Consider the following 11,044-nt stretch of genomic DNA (forward strand, 5'->3'; position numbering starts at 1 on the left):
GCTGCTTGAGCTTAAAGCAAGAACGAGCTGTAGTATCTTCTCATCTTACTAATCAGCCAGCATTTTTAAATGCAAGTGCATGCAAGTCAAATATTTTGAATAAGCTTTGGGCTGGAATTTCTATGCGTTTAAGAGTCCCAAGTACTACTCCTCTCCTCTCCAGCAGCTCCTTTTCCCCCAAGGGTTTTGGATTAACGAAGGACGACTGTATCTGCAGTTTTAACGCAGTGAACCACAGCTCAATTTAAATACCTTAATTCACTTAATCTGATGGTAATCCCTGCAGGCATTATAGGGGATTGTGTCACAGTAGAATTCAGTATTTAGGGACATGTTTAAACATTCATTCTGTCGTAGCTCCACCTCATTCATCTCACTGCCGCCCGCCCCCCTCTCTCTTCCAGCTCAACTTCCCTTTCATCTGCTGAGAAATGTGTGTTTTCTTCTGGTCTCATTAATTGATTTAGATCTTGGATTCGTAGAAGGTTACAGCCGCTGACCAGCTTTCAGAGCATTGTTGGCCAATAAAGTATTAATGACTTCCATTTGGGACACACAGTATTAAAGCACACAGTAGTGGGAGGTCTGAGTCTTTGTACCACAGATCACATTCCACTTTTTGTATAGGGGCTGCCAGTTTTGATATGACCCACCTCACACAGGCCCCAGTTAATTCCCTTATAACCTATATACTCAATTTGCCTACTGTGCACTTTGTTCTCTAATTACTGTGGCCCACGCTACAAATCAGAGGACTTTTCCTAACAAGACAGGAAATCTGTTAACAGAACTGTGAGTTAGAATAAAGTGTTCGCCGTGCCGCTCATGAAATTCAAAATCAGCAATGCTTCACTGGCTTTGAAGACAGATTGCTAATTATTAATGCGAATGTAAATCAATTTCAGCACTCGTATTGCAACTTCATGCTGAAAATTCTCTCTGCTTTCTTCCACTACAGAGATAGAGGACATGGTGCCCAAGATGGCTAAGGTTTTCACAGCGGACACCCTGCAGCGGGTACCGTGTAACCCCGCACGTGGCAGACCTGAGCCCGAGGTCTGGTGGGAGAGAGGAGGTCAGCGGGTGCCCACAGAGGGCAGAGTGTACCAGGATGGCCTGGACCTGGTCTTCAGTCCCACCGAGGAGGGAGATTCAGGCACATACACCTGCGTGGCACAGAACAAGGCAGGACGCAGGACACAGGAGGTCACCTTCACAGTTGCCAGTGAGTCATATGCAGGCTGCTTTAAAAGGACCAATTTTGTACATTAAATTTGGTTTATTAGTCAAAAGGAACACAACTCCTCTGAATACTAGTGTATACAGTTTTATCAGGGTTATCTCAGCACTGGCTTTAGGTTTAAATGAGTCTGCATTACAACCTGGATGTGTGGGGTTTGAAAAAACTGGGCAGGGGGATCACATTGCTTTGTGGGAAATGTAGGATCCACTGTTTTTGAAACTTTACCTCTACTAGAGATGAGTCAGGATATCTCTATCCACCCTGCTTCAATTTTGGCCTTTCTTTTTAAAATTGGTCTCTTGTGAGTTTATGGAAGTGCACTACTAAATCATGTAAAACAGGGAGATTAAAATCTAAATTATTCAAAGATCATCTCATGGTCAGTTTTAACTGCGGAGATAAAGTATCAAAACACAGGAGATATAACCTATGCAGTGTGCATATGAGCATAGTGCATCATAGTATATTGTAATATATTATAGTCAAATATGTGTTGCATTTTTGTTTTGTTTTTTCCCCACAGCAACCACAAAAGTTATAAAAATACATACTACATTTTTTTTACTGTAGAACGTAAATTGAAATAGCAAGTCACTAAGGGCTAACTTATAGTATATGTCACTGTAGCACTCAAGTCATGTTCTCTAATCTCAGGAGCATGGTGGGAACACTGGGACCTTCTACCAGGGATTAATGGCATCTATAGACTAACCAATGAGCTATTATGTGTATACTGTATGGTTAACTGTAAAATGTCAGTACTGATACTGCATTTTCTCTGTGTGTGTGTCTCCACAGCTGCCCCAGTGTGGGTGACAAGGCCTCAGGACAGCTACTTAGAGGAGGGTAAACCAGGTTACCTTCACTGTCATGCTCAGGCCAACCCTGAGCCTGAGGTGTCCTGGGTCCGCAACAACATCGTGATCACACCAGAGGTCCGTTATCGCACACAGTAACACACAACCAACACGTGCACACGTGCAGTTATTAGTGTCTTTATCTGACATGCGTTCTGTCTATAGCTAGAAGATGAAACTTAATACCTGCTTAAAAGCCTCTTTTTTTTCTTTTCTATAGGACTCTCGTTTTAAGCTGTTCCCTAACGGCACCCTCAGGATCAACAGCGTGGAGGTGTACGATGGACAGATGTACGGCTGTGAGACCAAGACTGCTGGTGGCCGACTGTCTGGGCAAGCCAGAGTTATTGTGCTTGGTAAGCTGCGAGGGAGTCCCTCGGTTGATCGATATCTACAGTAGATTTGGACTTTTCTTACTGAGCGTGCACCAAGCGATTCTCCGCGCTGACTGAAAGATAATGTGTAATGAGTGAAATCATATCCAGGGCATGATGAGTAATGCAGCACAGAGAGAAAATATAGAACAAATGTGGTCATGCCTGTGGGTTTGAGTGTGTATGTGTGTGTGTTTCCTAAAATAGGAAGTTGTGTCTGTGGGAGTCCTGCAGGACACCCACAGAGGTGTAAAATATGACTCATGCATGGCAGCTTTGTTCAAGTCTCTGTGTTAATGCATTATCTCCATGATAATTTCCTATCAGCATAGTTCTGTTGCTATAGGATTACTGTGAAAGATGACCTGACATGTTGCTGTTTTGTCTGGCCAGTCTCTCTGTTTACATGATCTCAGCCTCTGATAGAACTCATACTTATCAGATCTATGTGGACATGTGTGCATGTAGCCACAATTCCCTTAATGTGCCTGAACATGTCAGCTTTGTGTCATTTCATCAGCAGTATGAGCTGCACAAAAGAGGCTTTGAGGTGATCCACCACCACCACCCCCCTCTGTGTTTACCACATGTGTAATTTGTGTGTGGTGTTTTGACTTGTGTTTCAGAGAAGCTGAAGTTCACACCGACCCCCCAGACTGCCCAGTGCCTGGAGCTGGATAACCAGATCATCATTCAGTGCTCAGCTAAAGGCAGAGAGACCCCCACCATCCGCTGGACCAAAGCAGGTGCGGATGCCACTGGCTTTACCCAAGCTTCCCATAGGTTACATCAGATAAGGAGTGACTGTTAAACTTTCCTTAAAAAGGGAAATATCTAATCCAAAATGCAGCGGCACCCTTCATTCATTTTATATCGACAAGAATATGTAGAAACATGCACAGAAATAGATATGAAGAAGAGTGTGAGGAAGATTAATCATCATGAATTCCACATGCAGCGCCAGACTCGGCCCCTCTCACCCTCCTTGTCCACGTGTGTCCCTCTGTCTCCCCCTGCAGACGGAGGAGAGTTACCGCCTCGCGTGGAGCAGAAGAACGGCCAGCTCCACTTCACCAAAGTCACCCGCGGCGACGCCGGCAATTACACCTGCATCGCCTCCAACAGCCTCCAGGGGGAGATCAGAGCCCTGGTGACCCTCAATGTAGCCGGTAAAGTCATCATCAGGGTCACATTACCACACTAGTCATCAGTCACACATTGAAAGCACTTGTGGTTTCAGTACATCTGAGGGTGGATTTATGAGGAGACAGCCATTGATCATTCTCATTAAGTAGCAAATAACAGCAGCATTTATTGTGTACTTGGTGGCCTTTTTATTGCCCAGTAATGAATTGCATTCGGGTTGTAGAGTGTAACTGAGGATGTTAACCACAGTCTGTAAAGGAAATGTTATGGCTCAGTCGTGGTCTAAGTGTTGTAGTAATGAGTCCTTGTGTGTCTGTGCACATGTAGTATACATTCGCTTTAAGGTGGAACCAGAGAATACAACAGTGTACCAGGGTCACACAGCCATCCTGCACTGTCAGGCCACCGGAGACCCGGAGCCTCACATCCACTGGATGGTCAAAGACAAGACGCTGGACATCAGTAAGAACAGGAGGTAGGAGACACTTCTGTGTGTTTTTTGTTATGTCTTTTAGACAGTTCAGCCATCATGGATCAGGATTACAGTTTGTGATTGCAGTTTCATAAGATTACAGACTCAGCTCGTGCTAATATAGTTTTTCACAGCTAAATACAAGTTAAGTGGCATGAAAGAGTGATTCACCAGAACTTGTTACATTCACAAATGCTATTCATGAGTGGACCTGTCGATAGAGTCATGAACAAATGTCTGCCCTCATTTCACTTTGCCCATTTGAATGCCTTGATCTGAATGAATTTGGACAAAATCAACAAAAAAGATACATAATACAAAATTGATATTCTTTTCATCATATCACCTTTAACCTTTGGCATGGCAACTTTTTGCCAATTGTCAAAAAGGTTCTGCCAACAGCTGCCCCAGGGTCTGTAAGCAGGTCACTTTCCAGGTGAACATCCCCATTATAGCACTTTACTGTGTAACATCACCTAAATGCACAGTATAATATCTGTCTGTCATCCATCTCTGTGACTGTTTGAGTCTGCTGACTGTTGAAGTTTTTCAGTATCTTACTTCATGATTCTTACTTCTGTCACACTGCAGCGCTGCTGCTGATGACACGTTGTTGGCAGCTGTAATATTAACATTTTCTATGTGTTCATAGTCCTCCAAGTCCAGCACTGACGCTGTACTGGTACACCACAGCTTTAGAAAGAAGAGGGAAAAATGTGAATTTTAGAAATTTAAAGGTGGATCTCATCGGACGGAGCCTGTCTGGCCCTTCTTTCCGACCTCCTTCCTCTTGTTCGAACTCCGGACCTTCATCTGTCCTCCTCTTTCCTCCAGGTTCCAGAAGATGTCCAATGGCTCCTTAGTGATCACAGATGTCACTACAGATGACACTGGCAGATACACATGTGTGGCTGGGAACAGCTGCAGCATCAAAGACCGCGTGGCTCAGCTGTATGTAGTGGGTGAGTTTAACACACACATACACACAGGCACACAAACACATTTACACAGGCTTCCTTTATCTGGAACAAAGGCGCACACATGGGGCGTATGCCACGATCACATGTATGGACGAAGGCATTCATTAAACCCTCACCCTTCGCCTGTCATCCCTCTCGACAGGTTAATAACCACAGCCACATCTCTGACGCCACTGCTGTCACTGAGGTGATGGGATTGGGCAGACATTAGATCTAATAACGCTTCACACTCTGGGGCTCCTTATGTGTTGACTGAAGCTGAAAATTACAGTCACACACTCGCCCCAGTGTCCCATAGCAACTCACTTTCCCCTAAAGTAGCGGGATGGCATTTCGGATTAGCAAAAGAAGGACACAACTGAATTTATATGTTGTTGTCAGAGTCAGCAAGACTGATGATGTTCACATCTGATTCATATTTGTATCTTGTATTTTAGTTCATACAACTCTTGTGTTTTCAAAAGCCTATTCTTGGAATTGTTTTGGAACTGAGGCTGAAATAACAAATATGCAGAGAGATGTAACACAATATCTGATGTTGATTAAAGACTTGGACGTGTTCTAAGATAATACATGCTGTATTTTTTCCCAGAGCATTTTGGTGTACCATAATTGCTGCCTGTGCCCAACAGAAAAGCCAGTGCATCCCACTGAGGAAGATGAGGACAAGGCTCCTTACAAGATGATCCAAACCATCGGCCTGTCGGTGGGAGCAGCTGTGGCTTACATCATTGTGGTGCTGGGGCTCATGTTCTACTGCAAAAAGAGACGCCATGCCAAACGACTGCAGAAGGGCCAGGACGGAGAGGAGCCTGAGATGGAGTGCCTCAATGGTATGAACGTGTGCCACGGAGGGAAATGTCTCTGAATTTGTAGTCAGGCACTTGTAAAATCTGCCTAAACTAAAAAATAGTCCTTAAACTTCACGGCCCTCAAGGCGTTGTTGAAAAGCTTAGGACATCTGCTGGCATCTTGTGGTGAACCTGGGTATTGCATTCAACATGTAAAAGGTCAGGTGAGTTTGATGAGACATTAGCAGCGTCTCAATAGAATAGTACACACCAACTCTGAGCAGATTTTGAGTGTGTATTGTGAAAAGTGACACAGTTAACTATACTCTAAACAGTCATGGTGAATGGGGAGAAAAAAAAACCTTGATTATTGAGTGTGCTGATGTAACAAGGAGAAAGGAGGAGCTGCTCACAGCTGGGAAAAAATCAAACCAGCTGTGGATGTTGTTGAAACAATTGTGGTTCAGTTCTGGTCTTTAGTAAAATTTTTGGTCACAGTTCAATGTATGTTAGTTATAGATCTATTAGCTGCAAAACGGTGTGCTATAAAGATTAATCAGTGTTACATATTGTGTTACATAGGTAGTATGTAGTGTGGAATGGGGACATAGCAATAGTGGGAAATGTGCAGGCACCCCATTGAGGTCTATTTACTCCCACACTACCATAGTTTTCCTTCTGTTAACCATCCTTTTTGACAATTACCTTTGTGTTTACTTTTGTTTGCTTGCTTTTTGTAAGACACTGAATACAATTTGCTCTATTTGGACACACACGGTGCCCTTTAACACCTGTTAAGAACTTGCACGTTGTGTGTGACTTTTGACCGTGTGGGATGTGTGTGTGTGTGTGTGTGTGTGTGTTGTTTATCAGGGGGGACCGTTCAACAAAATGGCCACACCACGGCTGAGATCCAGGAAGAGGTGGCACTCACCAACATGGGTACCATGGCAACAACCGAGAAACGCCACAGCCATGTCAGCAACGATAAGCTCCACTTTCCTCGAGCAAACCTACAAACCATCACGACTTTAGGTAGACTTGTTTGCAGAATTCTCCTTTGTATGTTTTCACTGAGAGTGAATGTGCTCTGATTCAATAGACTCATAATGCTGCTTTCACCCAATAAAGCGAGATGTGTGGTATTGATTTTTTTAGCATTTGCTCATGAATGTTTGTTCAGGTAAAGGGGAGTTTGGTGAGGTGCTGCTATGCAAAGCCAAGGGTATGGAGGAGAGCGAAGAGGAGACGGTGGTGTTGGTGAAGAGCCTGCAGAGCAGAGATGAACAGCTCCAGCTCGACTTCCGACGCGAGGCCGAAATGTTCGCCAAGCTGAGCCACCCCAACGTCGTCCGCCTGTTGGGCCTGTGCAGGGAGGCAGAGCCCCACTACATGATCCTGGAGTACTATGACCTGGTAATCACACAGACATATGAGCACACACACATAAGGTCGGATAAGATGTTCATACATGTTTTTTTACATGATATAATTCCCTATTTTGGTTTTCATCATATCAGGGAGACCTGAAGCAGTTCCTGAGAATTTCCAAAAGCAAAGATGACAAGATCAAAACCCAGCCAATCAGCACCAAGACCAAAGTAAGTGCTGAATGATGCTTGACGCCAACACACAGCATCCCTCTCACCATCTACCACGTACACAGCAAAGATAGAAATGTATGTCAGTTTACATATGCAAACGTCCTAGCAGCACCTCCACACCTCTTCATGTGTGCTGCAGTTGCAGATGTTTTCTGAAAGTCACCTTCCCTTGCTGACAGTTTTCTGTTCTTTCCCTTCAGGTTTCCATCTGCACCCAGGTGGCCCGTGGGATGGAGCATCTGTCCAATCACCGTTTCGTTCACAAAGACCTAGCCGCCCGAAACTGCCTGATCAACAGTCAGAGGCGCGTGAAAGTGTCCTCACTCAGCCTCAGCAAGGATGTCTACAACAGGTCAGTTAGAAAAGGAACTTGACTCAATAATAATCACCCACAATAAGTGCCATGAATAAAATTCTGATTCATCTCGGCTAATTTTAATTGCTTCCTTCTGCTTGTCATCTCTCTTGTGTACATATTTGCAGTGAGTACTACCACTACAGACAGGCATGGATCCCGCTGCGCTGGCTCCCAGCTGAGTCTGTGTTTGAGGACGACTTCTCCACCAAGTCTGATGTGTGGGCCTTTGGAGTGTTGATGTGGGAGGTGTTCAGTCACGGGGAAATGCCATATACCAAACTCAGCGACGATGAGGCGCTGGAAGGTCAGTATGATACTTCAGCGGCTTATTTATTTTTAGTCCAGGCTCTGATTCGGCACACAAGACGACGATCTTTCAAGAGAAAAGTGGTCCTTATTGGTCACTGGATTTGCTTGAATTGTCAGGTAAAAGTAAATTGGAGAGGTGGTACATAATCAGTTCTTTAGGGAAGTCATAGAATATCTATTAACATGGAGTTTTTCACTCAAAAACCACACGTGTCCATGTTTGTGAGTTGGTTTAACATCCCTCTCTCTGCCGGTGCTCTGCCCCTCCAGCTCTGCAGACAGGGAAGCTGAAGCTGCCCGTTCCAGACGGATGTCCCTCCAAAATCTACAAGCTCATGGTCCGCTGCTGGGCATTAAGCCTCAAAGAGCGCCCCTCCTTCACCGAGATCGTGCACGCCCTGGGAGAGCTGCCCTCTGACAGCAAAGTCTGAGATCACCCCACATCAGAGGGGAACTTCTACCAACCCCCTTCCCCCAAAATAAAGACAGGAATGCTGGATTATTAGTCGCACACATTTCAGGGAAGAGGGTTGACGAGAAAACACTTTTTATATGCATTTCAAGCAGCGGGCGTGTGGATAAGACTTCTTCGCTATGTCAGTGGAAACGCACTCACGTTTGTGTGAACGGCTTGTTGCGAGCAGTGCCAGCAGTTTACGTTTGCCTTAACCGCAGCATGGATGACCCTCCCCTCGAGTCCCAGTTGTGGTTCCACTGTGACCCTGCCTGCCCGTCTGCGGCCGCTCTCTCCCCGAGACGCTTTGTTTCACGGAGCCTCACAGCCTCAGTGCCTCTACCCCTCCACACACACACAGACACGCTCCCCCAGACCTTTGTAGGGATGTTAGATACAGTGCGTTTACTGGCTCTGATCAGTAGAAGTTATTGGTTGGAGGTTCAGGAAAAGCCCTGAAATTTAGGCTCACTACTCTCTCAAATCCTCTGTGATTCCTCTTAAAACAAGACAGAAAATTGAATGGAATGTGGGACATAATGTCACTTCAGTGGAGCGCTGATGCTTCTTAAATGTTCTGTCAACCACTTGGAAGCGTGTTGAGTGAGATTGTTTCAACTGATCTGTTAAAACTCAATCAGTTGCATCCTGAGTCTACCACCCTGATCCTGGAAGAGGCACCTCACCACTCTGTCCACCAAGGACCCACCTCCATCTTCCAAAGTGTGTGTGTGTGTGTGTGTGTGTGTGTGTGTGTGTGTGTGTGTTTGCGTGTGCGTGTGCGTGTGCATGCTATGAACTGTTCCCATGCTCCAGTGTATGCTCAAAGAAAAAGTTGAATGGGGTTTGCATGAAGTCTCGCCGTCTGTTACACTCATTCGCGACATGAGGAAACTTTTGGAAAAAGTCATCCGTGTTACAGTTACACTTCAGGAACATTATCAAACAAGCTCAAGTTTATAGCCAAGGAATATATTGAATAGATGACGGTGCCAGTGTGGGCTTTGTACGGTTTTATGAGTGTGTTCTGTTCTTGTATTAACTTTGAGGTGCTTATTGGTCACTACCTATGGGTAAGAATACCTATTATACCGCATTAACATTATCACGTTGTATCAGTTGCAGGGAGGCAGCTCATCAGTGTTTGCCCTGTGACATAATTTCTTCTGAGGTCCAATCACAGTTTCCTCCCAGTCCAGTTGTTTTGTGCAATGCTGCAAAGTGGACCATCACAGCAGGCAACGTGTACATAATGTAGAAGCCATGCACTAACTTCACTTAAAAGAATATCCCTCTTTATCTCTATCATGTTGTGTAGTAGGACATGCAGGTGCCTGTTTATTTATGATGAAGGTCCTGTCTTTTTTTTAACTGTGTTTATAATAGGAAGGTACTTCTCTGATGCTGTGTATTTGTTGTCATGGTCCATCTCAATGTGTGTTCAGTCTGGTAATCAGCTGAATATGCTAACAAAGTACAGAGGGGGTCAAAACAGTGACTGCTGGTCATCAGTACTCATTTAAGTGCCTGGTAAATGAAGGATTATCTTAACTGTTTCCCTCTTTTTTTATTTTACATTATCTAATCAAAATGCAATGGCCTTTGTTTATGAACCTGTTTTTATACGTGTTTTTTTTAGTGTAATGTGTTTTTATGAATGCTAGGCACTCACACCTAGACGTGTTTTTTTTTTTTTTTTTTAAATCTGCTTCAGCAAATGTTCACAATAATCACAGATATATACAAAAGTATACATGCTGCTGTCAATAAAGGTTCACAGTGTTTTTACCCAATGTGCTGTGATTAATACCGAAAAATTACAAACATCTCCAAGAATCACAATGGTAACGGTTTTCCAAAATGGTTCCCATTTTAGGTCATTCTTTCTCCTTTTAGTTTGGTATGAAAACTTTCAAATAATTCAAACTTGCATGAGATAAATCACACTGAACATGCTTTTAAGTCCATGCTTGTGTGATATTGCAGTTGTAAACAGGAACTATTCCTAGGACTCCTTGTTGTTACACTAAATAAGAAAACTCCAAATTCGGTATTCAGCTGCCACATTCTTGTTGTTCGGTATTCAAAATGCTGTTAACTCCTTTGATTCATATTGTTGCCACTTGTAAGCCAACTAGCTAGTTTTGCTTGCAGCTGCAATACCTAACATAATAACATTACATAATAATAAAAGTGATGATATGTTCACTTAGGTGGATTACTCACCTCCATCAAGTCTCTGCAAGTTGATTCTCATACTGAGTGTAAATAACAGCTGCCTGTAAGTACTTCTTCCTTGCAGTACACCTTTTGATCAGGTCAGGAGTAATAAAAGGTACGTGCAGTTTATATCTAAAATGGGCTGTAGCATGTAAAACCTCATGTATAAGAGCCTGCAGGCACAGTCACCCTCTATTTTATTGCTAATCCAAAAAGTTCTCACATTGGCCACTAGA

The 11,044-nt window shown here is 44.0% G+C and overlaps 1 protein-coding gene across 1 annotated transcript in view; it reads left to right on the top strand.

Annotated features, from left to right (window-relative positions):
* Positions 1-10,376, top strand: part of ptk7b (protein tyrosine kinase 7b) — a 68,963-nt gene extending 58,587 nt beyond the window's left edge. Inside the window, exons 7-20 of the mRNA XM_070841273.1 lie at positions 959-1,225; positions 2,042-2,178; positions 2,321-2,456; positions 3,101-3,220; positions 3,494-3,643; positions 3,948-4,095; positions 4,927-5,054; positions 5,705-5,905; positions 6,737-6,898; positions 7,047-7,279; positions 7,384-7,464; positions 7,668-7,819; positions 7,951-8,129; positions 8,405-10,376. Coding sequence (XP_070697374.1) covers positions 959-1,225; positions 2,042-2,178; positions 2,321-2,456; positions 3,101-3,220; positions 3,494-3,643; positions 3,948-4,095; positions 4,927-5,054; positions 5,705-5,905; positions 6,737-6,898; positions 7,047-7,279; positions 7,384-7,464; positions 7,668-7,819; positions 7,951-8,129; positions 8,405-8,565 — 2,255 coding nt within the window. The 3' untranslated portion in view covers positions 8,566-10,376. The remainder of the gene's footprint in view (positions 1-958; positions 1,226-2,041; positions 2,179-2,320; positions 2,457-3,100; positions 3,221-3,493; positions 3,644-3,947; positions 4,096-4,926; positions 5,055-5,704; positions 5,906-6,736; positions 6,899-7,046; positions 7,280-7,383; positions 7,465-7,667; positions 7,820-7,950; positions 8,130-8,404) is intronic.
* The last annotated feature ends 668 nt before the right edge of the window (positions 10,377-11,044 follow it).

The sequence above is a fragment of the Pempheris klunzingeri genome, chromosome 12 (assembly GCF_042242105.1).
Source record: "Pempheris klunzingeri isolate RE-2024b chromosome 12, fPemKlu1.hap1, whole genome shotgun sequence".
Classification (NCBI taxonomy): domain Eukaryota; kingdom Metazoa; phylum Chordata; class Actinopteri; order Acropomatiformes; family Pempheridae; genus Pempheris; species Pempheris klunzingeri.